This window comes from Danio rerio, chromosome 13 (genome assembly GCF_052040795.2).
Source record: "Danio rerio strain M-AB ecotype USA chromosome 13, GRCz13ab, whole genome shotgun sequence".
NCBI classification, from domain to species: Eukaryota; Metazoa; Chordata; class Actinopteri; order Cypriniformes; family Danionidae; genus Danio; species Danio rerio.
In genome coordinates, this window is record NC_141033.1 from 47,077,053 (window position 1) to 47,095,000 (window position 17,948).

General features: G+C 33.4%; 1 protein-coding gene across 2 annotated transcripts in view; it reads right to left on the minus strand.

The window, feature by feature from the left end:
- Positions 1–17,948, minus strand: part of mdga1 (MAM domain containing glycosylphosphatidylinositol anchor 1) — a 409,026-nt gene that overhangs the window by 190,232 nt on the left and 200,846 nt on the right. For both annotated transcript variants that reach the window (XM_087279741.1, XM_087279742.1), the window contains exons 5-6: positions 3,896–4,092; positions 327–459 (exon numbers count right to left, since the gene is read on the minus strand). In XM_087279741.1, the coding sequence (XP_087135867.1) occupies positions 327–459; positions 3,896–4,092 (330 nt within the window). The remainder of the gene's footprint in view (positions 1–326; positions 460–3,895; positions 4,093–17,948) is intronic.

The following is a 17,948-nucleotide window of genomic DNA, read 5'->3' on the forward strand; positions in this document are numbered from 1 at the left end:
TTGAATAATGGTCCATTAGTTAATATTAGTTAATGCATTTATTATTATAAACTAAGCATAAATAATCATGTGAAGCATTTTGAATCATAGTTCAACATTTACTAAGGCATTATTGACACCCACAGTTGTGCTTGTTAGTATTAACTAATGCACTGTGAGTTAACATGAACTAACATTATTTAACTTAATAATAACACAGGTGAATAATACTATAATAAATGTATTGCTAATTGTTTGTTCATGTTAGTAAATAAATTACTTTATGAGTCGTTATTTAAAAGTGTTACCAATTACGCAAAGTATGTTATTAATGGCTGAAAACTCACTGGTGGTGTTGGTGAGCCGAAAGGTGACGGAGCTGTCTGGAATACCACACACGTTGCGTACGGACACTAGACAAGTGTAATCAGAAAAATCCTTGGGCCGGAGATTCTTTAGTTTCAGCACCTTCGTCTCCCCCTGAAAACATACACATAGTAAACATACAGTTGAAACCAGAAGTTTACATACACTCTTAAAAAGAAACATAAGCATTTTTAAAGGTAAATCATACGAAATGTTTACTATTTTAGGTCTGTTAGGATTACCTAAATGATTTACATTTACTAAATGACAGAATAATGAGAGATTTTTTTTTTGTAATTTTTTTTATTATTTAGACAGTCAAAAGTTTACAGACATTTCCTTGTTATTTTTTTAGCTTTGCTTATAAACTGTATAACTTTGGTCAAATGTTTCGGGTATCCTTCCACAAGCTTTTTGCCCATTCCTCCAGACAGAATTGGTGTAACTGAGTCAGATTTGTTGACTGTCTTTGCTCGCACAAGCTTTTTCAACTCTGCCCACACATTTTCTATAGGATTATGATCAGGGCTTTGTGATGGCCACTCCAAAACCTTCACTCTGCTGTCCTTAAAGCACATTTTAACTAATTTGGCAGTATGCTTAGGGTCATGGTCTGTTTGGAAGACCCATTTGTGGCCAAGATTTAATTTCCTGGCTGATATCTTGAGAGTTGCTTCACTATTTTTACATAATGTTCTTTCTTCATGATGCCATCTACTGTATGCTGTGAAGTGGACCGGTCCCTCCTGCAGCAAAACAGCCCCACAACATTATACTGCCACCCCCATACTTCACAGTTGGGATGGTGTTCCTAGTCTTGTAAGCTTTCCCCTTTGTCCTCCAAATGTAACACTGGTCATTATGGCCAAACAGTTCAATCTTAGTTCCATCAGCGCACAGGAAATGTCTCCAAAAATTAGTCTTTTTCCCAGTGTAATTTAGCAAATTGTAATTTGGCTTTTTTGTTGATTCAGGCTTGTTGATTTTCCCATGTTGTCACACAAGGAAGCAGTGTGTTTGAGCTTTTCTTTAAATACTATTCTACAGTTGTGCCTCACATTAACTCAAATGTTGTCAATTAGCCAATCAGAAACTTCCAAAACCTTGACACCATCATCTGAGCTTTTTCAGAGGCATAATGATCTTATTGTATGTAAACTTGACTTTCAAGAAAAGTTATAACAATTTCTAAAAAAAAAAAAATGATAAAAAAAAATAATAATATATATATATATATATATATATATATATATATATATATATATATATATATATATATATATATATATATATATATATATATATATATATATCATTATTCTGCTATTAAGCATAACAGAAACAAATTTGATAATCCTAACTAATATAAAAGAGAAAAAAGTTTAGTCACATTAACATTTGACTTTTTTTTAAATGGTTATGTGCCTTTTTATTCAGTGTATGTAAACTTCTGGTTTCAACTGTTTATCACACTAAAGACATGTCTTCTGTTTGACAGAGCAGGCATTTAAACATAATGAAAACCACATGACATTTGCCAATCATCCTCCAATTATCTGTTAAAGCATCGCAATTTTAGGAGAGTCAGTCCACACACACGCACGCACACACACAAGACAATAATTTTGGCAGTTCCTCTTTATTTCAACACTCCTAAAACTTTCCAATGCAATGTGTGTGTGTGTGGCTAAATAATGTGGCTATAGTTGGTATCCTGTTAATCCTGTCAGTAATAATTAATTTGGACACAAATGGGCCACAAAAGGTTTCCTGGGAACATCACTTATATTTCAGTGCGATGTCGGAGGCTTTGTGTGCGTGATAAAGAGAGAATAAAATCCGGATTTATAAATTTCTCTAATTCTTTTGACTGAGTCCATCAGGCAAATGAATAATCCTCATTATTAACAGCAAAGCCATCAATCTCCATCCATCCCACCTTCCTCAAACGGCTCTTTAATAATAAGTGCTCAGATTATGAATTCATCACTGATGGATTGCTGATTTATTGAGTGCGTTTCCCTGTGATTGGCCAGGCCCCCTGTGGTTATTCGCTATTCAAATGATTATCAACTTTAATTAATCTAACTTTCTGTTTTAGGGAATAAAAAGCCTATACTGAGGAATTTTTGCATACTGCCCAGCTGTGTGTGGACGTGGGTGGATTTACTACAAAATTGTTTCCAAAAGTTTGTAAATTTGACAAACTTTGCAACAAACACAAGGAGAAAGGGAAAGAAAAGAAAAGAAAAGAAAAGAAAAGAAAAGAAAGACTATTCTTGGGCTTTGGAATAATCTGTTTTCCTTACAAGTCTACAAAGCCTATAGATATAAAGAAAGGAATAAAAAAAAACATAAATGAAAACACCATAATACACCTAAAATAATATTTATTATTATTATTTATTTTAAAATACTATAACTAATAATAATAATGCTAATACTACTACTACTACTACTAATAATAATAATAATAATAATAATAATAATAATCACTTGCCTAAAACAATAATAAACCTACTAAATTGTGTAACAAAATAATAATTATAGAAATATATTTGAAATATTATACTTTATAATATATATTATATAATATTATAGTAATATAAACCAATAATATATACACACACACACACACACACATATCTATCTATCTATCTATCTATCTATCTATCTATCTATCTATCTATCTATCTATCTATCTATCTATCTATCTATCTATCTATCTATCTATCTATCTATCTATATATATATATATATGTTTGTTACTATTATTAATAATAACAATACTACTACTACTACTAATAATAATAATAATAATAATAATAATAATAAATTAATTAATTAATAAACACATTTTAAACCTATTAAAAATTGCAATAAACAAACAATTATAGAAATATTACAATATGAAAAATAATACAAAATTTATATTAATTATATTAACAATACCAAATAAATAAATATACTACATTTATAATAACAATATTAACATTGATTCATTATTACTATTATTATTATTATTATTATTATTATTATTATTATTATTAATCCTAATGGTCATATTACTACTACTACCACTACTACTAACAACAACAAAAATGATAAGAATAAATAAATAAATAAATAAATAAATAACTTGCCAAACAACAAATGTTAAACCTACTAAATATTGTAATAAATAAATTATTATAGAAATATTACAATATAGAAAAATAATACAATATTTATATTTATTACATTATGAATGATTAATAAACAAATAACTAAATAAATCAAAAAATATATTATTATTCATTCACTTATTCATTTTCTATTTGGCTTGGTCCTTTTATTAATCTGGGGTCGCCACAGCGGAATGAACCGCTATTATTATTATTATTATTATTATTATTATTATTATTATTATTATTATTATTATATAAGGATGATGATGATGATGATGGTGATTCTGTATGCTTCAGGTGTAAAGTTAGGGTCTAAAAGACATAACCATCTTCATATATAACCATCATAAATCATGACACAAAGACAAATTTGTATGTTGTACCTGTGTGTACAGAGGCTCATAGATGTCCACGCCGTTGTCTTTGCTCTGTTCGATTGGATTGTTTGCTCGTTGCCAGATGAAGCGAGCAGGAGGGTTGGAGTTCACTGTACAGCGTAAAAACACTGTTTTTTCCTGATAGTAGTTTCCTCTTACATCACCAACCGTCTGGTGCACCGTGAGCACAGGCTTATCCAGATCTGCAGGACACAAAAAGAAAGGAAAAAGAGAATTGACTTACACTGGAAAATGTAGTCTTTTTAATGGAGCAATCTGAGAGGTAAATGCTCTCTGAACTCACAATTATCTTGATCTCATGGTCACTAACAAGATGGCTATTTCCAGTGTTCTGCAGGTGGAGATTACAGTACCTTCACCACATTATCTGCACCATTACAGTGAGATCTGAACGACTGCTTTGCCAACTCATAGTCAAATTCTGAGAATCGATGCGTCCACTAAAGAACTAATGAACTAATACTTTCGCACAAAATTGAAAACTGAATACCAGATTGATGCATTGCTGTTACGTCCCAGGACGTATTTGTTTCTGTTTTGTATTTTCTTTCTCTCCTTCTCTGCTTCACCCTAATAGGTGATGATGAACGTCACCTGCTGCCACTAATGACCCATTCAGTGATTTGAGGACGAGTAAAGTCGTGGGCATTTAAGCAGCTTGTCTCCAATGGAACAGTGGTGTTTTTGTGTGTGTGTGGAGGCTCTTTTTGAGACTTTAAAAATATGCTTTGTTTAATCCTTTAAGCATTATTTGTTGATTAGGAGCTTTAATTTGTTTAAGTTCTGTTGATTCTGTTGACCACCTCATACAGCCTTTGTTTTAACCTCTTTTTGATTGTAAGTTTATGTTTTCAATACTAATTTGTTAAACACTCTTTACTCTTTGTTAATCAGGGATTGGGTTAGTAGAGAGGGGGTGCCATTTTTCTTTTTGTAACAGTTTTCTGTAAATAAAGCAACATCCCCATCGTACATGCTCAAGAGAACAATTCTATCACTTAAAGTTAAAGTCAAAATGATTCGCCTTCCGGTAACTTTTTAAAAATATTTCCCAAATAATGTTTAGCAGAGCAAAGAATTTTTCACAGCATTTCCTATAATATTTTTTTCTTCTGGAGAAAGTCTCATTTGTTTTAAAACAGCAGATGTTATTTTTTTAACAAAGTTTTTTTAACAAAGTTTTTTTGGTTCAATATTATTAGCCCACTTAAGCATTATTTTTCCAATGAATACAGAGCATACCACTGTTATACAATTGCTCAATTACCCTACCTTGATTAGTTAACCTAATAACCCTAGTTAAGCCTTTAATTTGCGCCCTAGGTGTCTTAAATATACTGTCATCATGGCAAAGATAAAATAAATTGTTTATTAAAAATTTGTTATTAAAACTGTTTAGAAATGAGTTGAAAAAAATCTCTCTGAAAATAGAAATTGAGAAAAAATATTAAATAATTAACATTTTATTTTATTTTAATTTATATTTTAATGTATTTATTTATTGTTTTAATTGTATTCATTTATTCACTTTTATTTTTATTATTATTATTTTATTTTTATTTTTTTGCAACAATAGAAAACGTTGTAGCTTAGATTATGTACATAGCAATACTGCTGTGTTTTCTTGTGTTTGGATGTCTGATGTTTCAGGTATTTAACTGAATCATTCTCATGACAGACTGATTCTGGAATTTCAGAACAACATTGTTTGTTTGTTTCTATTGCAGTGTATTTGCATGTCTTCTTAATATATTAAAATATATTACCTTTGTACAAATCATCCAAAAAAAAAAAATTCCCTAGTTAATTATTTGTTTTAACAATGCTGGTGGGGTGTTGAGATGGTATAGTTTAAACTTTATACAGGAACATTTAAAGTGGATCAAAACATTTTTTTTTTAAGAAAAGCCAAGAGTGGGTGTATATCAATAGATTTAGGACAACATTGACCAATGGTTTTCGTCCATTTTAAATGTTGACTGCTGTAGTTATTGCTATAGCTGTTGTCCTTGATGTGAGTGTGGCTTTAGAAAAAATACTGAACAGAAGATTTGGCACATACACTATAGCATGCATGGCATTTTTGAACTACTTTTAGTGCTTTATTTTGGATGCGGATACTAGAAGCATGTCACTGCATATCGTACTGTGTATTAGACAAATACAATTTGAATTTGAGTTTTAATAAATATCAGTTACTTTCATTTTATAGATATAAAATCAATACAGTTAAAGTTAAAATTATTTCCCAGATTGGGCCCGATTTCCGATCATGTGATTGGATGTGGTCATCTATAGTAATTGTAATAGTTTAATAACATATACAATATTTTTGGAAATCACCAAGCGACCCCCCATCACCCCCCCCCCCCCCCCCCCCCATTGTCTCCCGACCCCACTTAGGGAACCACTATTTTACACAATAATTAAATTAAATATATGACATGAAAATAAGCAGATAATACCAACACAAAAAAAAATAATAATTGTTAGCTGTTAAGAGCTACTCAGAGCACACCTCCTGTGAATTTTCATTTTAAAATATTTCCCAAACAATGTTTAAGAGAGCAAGGAATTTTTCACAGTATTTCCTATAATAATAAGTAATTTTTTATTTTTTTTAGGGTGATGCAGTGGCACAGTGGGTAGCACGTTCGCCTCACATCAAGAAGGTCGCTGGTTGGAGCCTCGGCTCAGTTGGCGTTTCTGTGTGGAGTTTGCATGTTCTCCCTGCCTTTGCATGGGTTTCCTCCGGGTGCTCCGGTTTCCCCCACAGTCCAAAGACATGTGGTACAGGTGAATTGAGTAGGCTAAATTGTCCGTAGTGTGTGTGTGTGTGTGTGTGTGTGTGTGTGTGTGTGTGTGTGTGTGTGTGTGTGTGAATGAGTGTGTGTGGATGTTTCCCAGACATGGGATGCGGCTGGAAAGGCATCTGCTGCGTAAAAACTTGCTGGATAAGTTGGTGGTTCATTCCGCTGTGGCGACCCCGGATTAATTAAGGGACTAAGCTGACAAGAAAATGAATTAATGAATTTTTTTTTTTTTATTTCAATATATATTTCAATGTCAATATTATTAGCCCCCTTAAGCTATTTGTTTTTTATTTGTTAACAGGAACAAACCACTGTTATACAAAGACTTGCCTAATTACCCTTAATTGCCTAATTAAGCTAGTTAAACCTTTATACTCTTAAAGCTGGATACTAGTATCTTGAAAAAATATCTAGTAAAATAATATGTACTGTCATCATGGCAAAGATTAAATAAATTTAGAAAAAGCTACTGTAAATGGGATATTAAATATATTATGCTTAGAAATGTGTTAAAACAAATCTTCTCACTGTTTAACAGAAATTGAGGTGAAAAAATATACAGGAGGGCTTATAATGCAGGCTAATGATTCAGACTTTAACTGTATTTCATGTGTTTTAAACCAGGGGTTCCCAAACTTTTCAGCCTGCGACCCCCAAAATAACACTTCCAGTGACTCACAACACCCACTATCCTCGGAGGGGGTTATAAACATACAAACATTACACACAATGGTGCACACACACACCAATAGGATATTAAACAAGCTTACTGACAACACAAACAAAGTAACAGTCTAACAACCTTATGTTTTTATAGTCATTATTAATTTGTTTAATTTAATATTAACCTCACTAAAGAGAATAATGGACACAATGTTTACAGCACAAGACAATTCTTGGTTTAACTTTGGAGACTGCCACTTGGAGATCGCTCCTTTATGTTCAGTCGTGGCACTTATTTTTAATGTACGTGAGTGCAGTAAAGGTGTCAAAGTTTAACATTGTGCTGTTAAGTCAGTCTGCTGCAACTAACACTATTGCTGTTTCAAAAAAGAGGTCTAACTCTATACATTTACAAATATACATGTGTTAAAAAATATAAATATATATGTATGTCCTGAGTAGGAGGTAACATCAGCTTCTGATCAAGTCTGAAATTGCGTGACTGTGCCCGATTTCCAATCACGTGATTAGATCGGGTCATCCCTAGTAATTCTAATAGTTTAATAACATATACAATATTTTCGGAAATCAACCCCCCCCCAACCCCCACCCACCCCTTTATTGTCTCCCGACCACACTTTGGGATCCACTATTTTACACAATAATTAAATTAAATATATGACATGAAAATCAGCAGATAATACCAAAAAAATTTTAAATAAATACATTGAATACAAATCGGAGAGAAGCATAGGCTGTTAAGAGCTACTCAGAGCACAAACACACACACAGGATACAGAGGTGAAGGTTAAATCTATGTGGCTGTGTAACACAGTCTGAACTCTGACCTCACCCTGCTCGGTCAATAAAGAGGAATCTGTCTAATAGACTCCTCACACACAGTCCAGTGTGTGTGTGAGCATGTGCCTTGTTTACTTCATGTTTTGTGGACCAAAATAATATGCCCACAAGTATAGCAATACCAGTCAATTTTAACATTGCAGGGGTTATTTTTCTTCTAAGGATTTTTTTTTTCTTTTTTTTTTTTTGGTCATAAATCACACAAAATAATGTACTTTGAAAAAGTGAAAATGCAGATTGTTTCCTGTGAATGTTGGTTTTAGAGGTAGAGATATTTTTTTCCTACTATGGAAGTCAATGGTTACAGATTTTCATTCAACACTGCAAAAAAAGCTTTTCTTACCTCGGTTTTCTGTCTTCTCGTCCAAATATCTACAAATTCTTATATAAAAAAGCCTTTTCTAGACACGCAAACCATATTGTCTTGTTTTCAGAAATAATATGTCAAAATTAAGTGAGTTTTTCCTTTAAACAAGCAAAATAATCTGCCAATAGGGTTGTAATGTGAAGTGGACGCTGACAAGGGGGGGTGCGAATCCAAATTCATGGTTTATTAGCAGGATGAACAGGCAAGCAATAGTCAACACAGGAGCAAACAGATGTAAACGGGCAATCCACAGTGGTGGTCAATAAACAGGCAGATGGACAAAAGGCAGGCAGCAGACAATCTAAAAAAACAAAAAAAAAAACAAAGCAAGGTTCAAACACAGAGGCCAAGGAACACACATTGTAATGTTCACAGTTCAGTATAACAAGACTCAGAAGTGTGTGTGTGTGCTGTATAAATAGTCAGAGTAATCAGTACATGAGTAGCTTCAGCTGTGCCTGTCTGCAATAATAGGGACGTAGGCCAGGAGTGTGAGTGGTGCATGAATGGAACATGTAGTCCATTTAATGGCAGATTGTGAGCTGGAGAACTGGAGGCGGCCATTTTGTGAACCAGCTGTGGTCTGGGTTGGTGAACAGGGGACATGAGTACAGGAGATGCCAGCATTATATTATTCCTGGGTTGAGCAGAAAGCCCCATTGCAAGTGGGTCTTGCTTTCCTTTCACCCAGACACATTTAAGGCCCAATCAATATATTTTCCTAAAGTCCAATGGACTGTGCAATGACATAGAGCAATATAGAGGTTCAGATAGCCCACCACAAAAAAAGCTCATTAAACATACCTCATCCAAAGATGTTAATTAATGAAGTCCTCCACATACTCCTTGATACACTGTTTCCCCTGTCAGAGACACATAATCTAAATTCCAGCTGGATCTATTTATGTGGCTGAGTCTTGTTTACTGTATTTGTGACATTACAACGCATCTCCTTTGTCTTGCTTTGCCTTGTTTTGATCCTCGTCTTGTTTATCCGTTTATTCCTGTCTGCTGCCTGCCTTCTGATCATCTGCCTGTGTTTTGACCACGACTCTGGATTGCCCGGATACATCTGTTTGCCCTGTGTTGACCGTTGCTTACCTGACCTCTCTAATAAACCTGCATTTTGATCCCCACTTCTGTTGTCAGCATCACTTCACATTACAGGGGTAAGTAAAAAAATTTTGCTTACCACTTTGGCAGATTATTTTGCTTGTTTTAAGGAAAAACTTACTTAATTTCGGTACAGTATTTCTTAAAACAAGACAATAGGTTTAGCTTTAAGATTTAAGATTTAAGATGTTTTAGGTATTTGGACTAGAAACAAGATACAAACTCTAAGAAAATCATTTTTTTGCAGTGAAAACACCTACTATTGTCTAAAATAAGTGATTCATTTCCATTTTTGGGTGAACTATGCCTTTTTTGTGTCATTTCACAGCAAAAACAACGATTGAAGCAAACAGTTTCATAAGTTTTGAAAAAAAATATCCACAAAATCTCTACTTTTACCCCCGCAAATAAAAAAAGTCATATGTTTTACAGTAAAAAAATCCTTACGTTTATAGGAAGTCCCCATAAAGATAGCTGTACAAGTGTGTGTGTGTGTGTGTGTGTGTGTGTGTGTGTTTGTAAGAGCGCACATGAATGGATTTTCCTCAGGGTCAGAAAGAACTCTAAGTATAATGCTTGAGTAAATTCACCAGCAGTATGAAGCTCCAAATGAAAACATCACATCCGTCTGAGAGAGCTGGTCTGGGAAATGTGCTGATCCGTAGGGAATTCCCTGCCAATTCCACGGAGATTAATCTGCCAGCGCGCTAAACCGCACCACAATGACCATGTCAAATTATCACTCAATTCTATTAGACGCTCTGGAGCTCATCTGATGACCAAAGGCCAGAGGAGAAAATCATGAATGACACACTGACCCGACCCAATACACCAATGAGCAGAACCATTGATTTTTTGTGTGACGCTGTGTGTGTGTGTGTGTGTGTGTGTGTGTGTGTGTGTGTGTGTGTGTGTGTGTGTGTGTGTGTGTGTGTGTGTGTGTGTGTGTGAAGCTCTATAAAAGCAACATATTTATTCTTCACAAAGCTTTGCATCAAGCATGAAAAATACTGTTCAAAAGGCTGAGGGAAATATATTGTGTTCTTATTTATTGTAATACTTTTAACCTTTAATTAGGCAAGATGTATTATATTGATCTGAAATGTTCTTCTGAGCTTTCTAAGAAATGCTGAGATAATCAAGGTTTCCAACGAGTGTATTTTAATGCATATTTTCTATTTTTTTTTAGCATTGATAATTCTCTAAAAAAATTCTTTGGAGGGGAAATCATCATGTCTTAAAGGGACAGTTTACCAAAAAAATAAAATAAATGAATAAATCTGTCCAAGAAATTCTGAAATAATCAAGGTTTCCAACCACAATATATTAAAGCACATTTCTACTATTTTCAGTATTGATAATATTCTAAAATCATCATGACTTAATGCAGTGTTTCTCAACCACGTTCCTGGAGGACAACCAAAACTGCATGTTTTACAAGTCTCCTTGGTCTGTCACACCCATTACAGGTCTTTCAGACTCTGCTAATGAGCTGATGATCTGAGTCAGGTGTGTTTGGTTAGAGACATAGAAATGTGCAGTGCTGGTGGTCCTCCAAGAACATGGTTTAGAAACACTCTCTTAAAAAGACAGTTCATATTAGTTCATAGTAGTTCATGACATATTAATAAAACAACCCTTAAGTTTCTGTATGCCATTTTAATGATCACTTTTGTCGGTAACACTTTACAATAGGGTTCATTAGTTAATGCATTTACTAACATGAACTAATCATGAACAACACTTGTACAGCATTTATTAATCATAATTGAACATTTACTAATGCATTATTAACATTCAAGTCCATGCTTGTTAACATTAGTTAATGCACCATGAGTTAACATGAACTAACAATGAACGACTGTATTTTCATTAACTAACGTTAACTAACATGAACAAATGCAGTAGTAGATGTATTGTTTATTGGTTGTTTATGTTAGTAAATGCATTAATTAACATTAACTAATGAACCTTATTTTAAAGTGTGACCCTTTTGTCATAGTTAAAATGTAGGAATGATGGTATTGTACTGATAAACCCACAACACACACAAACACACACACTTTTCTGAATTCAGAAGAGCACAAACACAGGCAGACGCTGCTGTTTGATCCCACCAGCATCTTCTGAATTATTTACTACACTTCATATTGCCTGAAATGGAGCATCACATGACTGTTAGCAGCACATTTGGATATAATGAACACATGTGAATGATCCAGAATGGCCTATGTTTTTTTCCACAGCTTTCAATCTCATTCTGTTTACATTCCCAACAAATCAGTGTCAACAATTCTGTAGCTGTTCTCACACACACACACACACACACACACACACACACACACACACACACACTCATGGATAGAGTGAGGAAGGAATGGAGAGTGTGTCCTTTATTCTGTAATGCATGCCTCTGCATCATATCATTACAGCTCAGATTGCAGGATTATCTGCATAATAGCATAAACCTGTTCTTATAAACATGAGCTTTTGCCTCCATCTGGCTGGTCTGGGGGCACAGATCCACAATGCACCTGCTGTCAATCCACAGGAAGGCCTTATTGAAAATTCAGCTCACTCTGGATGAATGTGAATATGAATAACTTTCTGTATCAATGACTTTTACATTTGCGTTAAATGTAGGCTATTTACATTTTGTAGATGCGTTCTGATAAAGATCGGATAATTGGATGTGATTGTTCGGTCTCAGAATAACTGACATGCTTCTTTTTGTTATTTCTTAGATATGACTTTACTCACATTTAAAAATGAGGATGTTGAGCAGATGCCAGTGTGACTATACTGTAATATCATCAGGCACCAAACGTGAGATATTGCACTTTTTTCAATTATTTTTTTATTCACATGCCTGTCAATTTTAAGGTTGTGGGCTTTTGAGCTATTCATGTTCATTCTTTTTTGCGGATATTAAAAGAAAACATGCTGACTACACATTCAATTGTTTCTCGTGTCAAATCTATTTGTGTTTAAAGATTCTAACAGCATTTTTTCTCAAAATGAGCCATACATGTATGTGTCAGAAGGATTTTTATAAGTCAAACCAAATCTATGCTGAATGTGTTTACATATGAGGGAAATGGTATTGCTTAATATGCCTGATTGAATACAACATTTTATTCTACTTTTTTGTTCTACATATATATATATATATATATACATATATATATATATATATATATATATATATATATATATATATATATATGATTTCGATAAATTCTATATATAATGTTATTTTGCAGATGTTTTGTAGCTATTTTCTGAATTACGAACTGTTGAAATTTCCAAGATATCCTTTGTAAAAAAATAAATGAATAAATAGATAAATAAATGAAAAAACAGATGGATACATGGATAAATACCAGTGTAATGGATAGATAAATGAATAAATGGATGGATAAATTGATAAATAGATGGATAAGTGGATAAATAGATGGACAATTGGATAAATGGATCAATAAACAGGTAAATTGATAAATAGATGGATAAATGGGTGGATAAATGGATAAACTGATAAATAAATGGATAAATAGATAGACAATTGGATAAATGGATATATAAATGGACAAATGAATAAATAAATTGCTGAATAAATTTATGGATAAATGTATAAATGCATGGATAAAGGGATAAATGGATGGATAAATTGCTGGATAAATGGATGGATAAATGTATAAATGCATGGATAAAGGGATAAATGGATGGATAAATTGCTAAGTAAATGGACACATGAATAAATGGATTGATAAATGATTAAATACGTAAATAAACCGATAAATTGATGATTAAATCGAGAAATGGATAAATGGATGGATAAATGAATAAACGGATGGATAAAAGGATTACTAGATGAAGAAATTGAGAAATGGAGAAAAGAAGAAATAGATTGAGAAATGGAGAAATTGATAGATAAATTGATAAATGGCAGGATGATTAACAGGTGGATAAATGAATGGAGAAATTGATGGATAAATGGATAAATAGGTGGAGAAATGGATGAATTAAAGAAAGAAAGAAAGAAAGAAAGAAAGAAAGAAAGAAAGAAAAGCAAAATGAAAGGAAGAAAAATAAACAGAAACAAAAACAATTAAAGAAAGAAAGAAAGAAAGAAAGAAAGAAAGAAAGAAAGAAAGAAAGAAAGAAAGAAAGAAAGAAAGGATTTTAAATCTGACTTCATCCAATATTCATATTTTTGTATTAAAAAATGCAACTTTAATTAGAAAATATATTAAAAATATTTGTAAATCTAAATGTAAACAATCAACTGGGGAAGTATGGTGGAAACTATTTCGTTTTACCCTGTTCCCTTGCAGTCCCTGAAGAATAAAATATCTTCTTATCACCTGAATTTCACAATAATCTGAACTGTTTGTATCTGAATGAAGTCTATCTGAGGTAAATAATATGCTAAAGCCTGTGGCAGAAGCCATCTGATATCTTCAGTCAATATGAAAAGATCTACGTTCTCTAACATTCACTTGGGTTTCTCTAAAGGTCACAATGTTGAGGGTCAAAGGTCACTGTTTATATGCACCAGTCAATATCCTCTTTACTTAACTTCTTGTACAATTTAATGGGTGAATCTTATGAAACCTGTCAAGAAAAGGTCACATTTCACTCCAATTACTATATATTTTGCTTCAAGAAAATGAAGCCTATTTCAGGACCATTAAAATTATGCTATTATTTCCATGACTATTAAGCACAATTTAACCCAGAATTCTCATTACTTTTTAATGCCTCTGGAATGTTTCTCAATAGTGCTGCTCATTAGATCCTCATTACTACAACAGAGGCATTTATAAAACACAAAACTGCAGAAATCAAAGTTGCATTATACTTAAATGCACACAATAACATACAGAAAAACATAAATAGAGTATAACATTTTAAATAACAAATGAGCAATGGTTAACTATTTGGGAAACACAGATGATCACAATTAATTCAGGTTCAAGGAGGGGACTTATTTGGAAAAAATGTAATCAGGTTCTTTAAGACACCTAAAATAAAATACTTTCAAACTAGAGATCAAAAAAGGTGAATGCTGGTGAAAATGTGGAAATACATTGGCTGATCATTTCCACATATTTTGTGATTTTAATTATTATCCACACCTATTGGCAAGATTTGAATAAAGAGATAAAAGCAATAATGGGATTGAATCTGGAATGAAGTTAAAAACTATGTACCTGAGAATTTACTCTTCAAAAATACCAAAAAATGACGCATATCTTCTTAATACACTACTAATAACCAGCAAAAAGGCAATTACAAAAAAATTGTTCAAGAAAGATCTTCTAACTATAGGTGAATGGCATGATATTGTAAAAGAGATGTATGATATGGAAATACTGACACTTTCCTTCTGCATACTGGAGTAAATGGTTGAGAAGAAATGTATTGTTTTAATTTTATTGTGGTGCTTTTATTTTATATATATCTGGAGCCTGTTGATCTTTGATATGCAATCAAAATTTTATAGAGCAACCATATTTTATCAACTATAAATACAAATGTAAATAAGATTGTATTCAGTGACCTTTGACACTTGCATTGTACAGTCTTTTTTGTTTCCATTTTCTTTTGAATTTGTAGTTGTTGTTTGTTTGTTTGTTTGTTTAGTTCTGTACTGTTTTGAAAAAAGAATATATATATATATATATATATATATATATATATATATATATATATATATATATATATGAGCAATATCACACGAGTAGCAGTGCGATATGGCTGTATATCGGCACTGGTGGGAGGCGTGCGTTGGCACGAGGCCGCAGGCCGAGTGCCTTAGTGTCCCCACCAGTGCAATATACAGCCATATCGCACTGCTACGAGTGTGATATTGCATTTATACAACAGTGTGACGGCATAATTGTGTATATAAAAACAAAATCAAACATGGAGAGTCTCAAAAACCCTTTTGTATGAGGAACTACTTTCTTCCGGATTCAAATCATAAGCTGACAGTTAAACAGTTGAGCTTGCATCTTTTAAGCTTTAGATCTGTAGTGTCTGCTTTTTGCTGGCTGTATGTGGGCGGAGTAATACAAAAAGGGTAAAGAGGCTGTAGGAGTTCCGATATTATAGAATATCGCACAGCTAACAGCCAATCAGACTTGAGAACCAGACAGAACTGTTGTATATATATATATATATATATATATATATATATATATATATATATATATATATATATATATATACTCTCTCCCCTTCCTCGCTGTAAATGAATATAAGCTACTTCAGTCCAATGAAGATAAACCCATGGTGGACATTTGAGCAGGACAATAATCCAAAACAGAGCCAAGGAAACTCTCAAATGCTTTCAGAGAAAGAAAATCAAGCTGTAGAATGGCCCACCCAATCACCTGACTTGAATTCAATAGAAAATACAAAAAAAAAAGATCAGATTTGATAGACGAGACTCACAGAACCATCAAGCTTTTTACACTCTGTGGAAGTCATACCTGAGCAATGCATGTGACTTCATTCTCCATATGAGAAGCATCTTTAGGATGCCGGCACAAAATTTAAACAGGTCAATTATTGCACATAAACACACTCAGACATTTTATAAAACACAAGGTGCATGTTTTTTTTTTACTTGTCTAACTAGACACACAAAAATTCATGGAGTCACTTTTGAAGCTTGCCGCAAGCGGAAAATTTCAATATTTATATGACCAGACTCTCCAATTAATCGCACTCATATTCTAGGAGAAATGATGATATATTAAAGAGACTTCTCATTTGTGTTTGTTCCTTAACGACTACAGGAGTCTCCAATTAAACAGTCCCGAGATCAGCGGTTGCAGGCGTTTTTAATAAACACCCTTTGAATGAGAAAGCAGATCAGGGACGGATTCCCAAACCTCCAGACTCGGCACACACCTGCAGCCTCCTCTTCCTCATATCGGCTAATTACACTCGGCCCTTCCTCGTCTCTGCCCCGCAGCAGGAAATGAGATATTTAGTCAACCCTACTGGCTCAGTACCAAGAACCTTCGGAGTGCTTTGAACTGGGGTGCAGTTTTAATTAAAAACCCCAGGCAAAAGCTCTGAGAGCCGAACTCCGCTGGGTGACGGGGGTCACTAACCATCCGAGCACTTCCCGGGTCGCCACCTCCGAACGGGATAAGAATTCCAGAGGAGAGACTCAGAGGGACCACACACTCTCTCTGGATCGACCAAAACAGCCATTCTATAATTGCTCATGCTCCGACTGTTCTGTTAATTGCCCTAGATTTTCTTGGGACGACACACATAAATACAAACCGCACACACACTGGTGGCTGTTGTCTACAGATGGCGTTGCACTGAGATGCTGTTTTTTTGTTTAATTGGCCTCCCAGAGTAATGACTGCTGTTAAGAGTTTTTATTTTGCTCTAGCAAGATTTTAGTAACCATGTCATTTGTCTTAGCAGACGAGCTATCGACCGGTCTGGGAATATTTAGACAGCTAATAACACAACGCACACTGTGTCCACACATCTAGGTCTTTTTCTTTAACGTCACCAATAGTGAGCAATAACGCAGGAGGTCACTGTATGTAAACTGCTCTCCATTACAATCAGAAGCAGCTAGAATAGCAGCAGTATACAACGTTGACTTGGATATATATAGACTTGTATAGTCTGAAAGAAGGGTTATGAATTTCACACGTGATTTGGGAAACACTGGATGGTTGATGTTAAAGTTTGCTGAACGATCAGGATTCATTTTTGCTTAAAGATCTGAACAAATCCATAATCATAAAGTATTCAAAATTAAGTAAAAACTCTACACTGACCCTGATGCAAACAAATCTTTCATTTGCACAAATTCTGGCTATTGCCATATTTAATCTATTGAATTTGTTAATTTTTGGATACTTGGAATGTTTTTCCCCCTAGAAAATGACTAATTATATATACAGTGCTTAACATAAATAAAAAAAAGTACACGCGACTTTGAAAGATATTTTTATCCATTTCTCAGTAAACATAAGTCATATATTTTGCCGCATTTGAACAAAACCGATATATTAAACTGATATTTAGTTTTATTTATTTTAATTAATATATTTACTATATAATTATTTAAATTTATTAAAATAATGTTTTAGTCACCAAACATCTTTAGAAATTGTATGATAATACATTTAAATTCATACAAAATATTGTGTGTGCGTGTGGGGTGGGGGGCATTGCA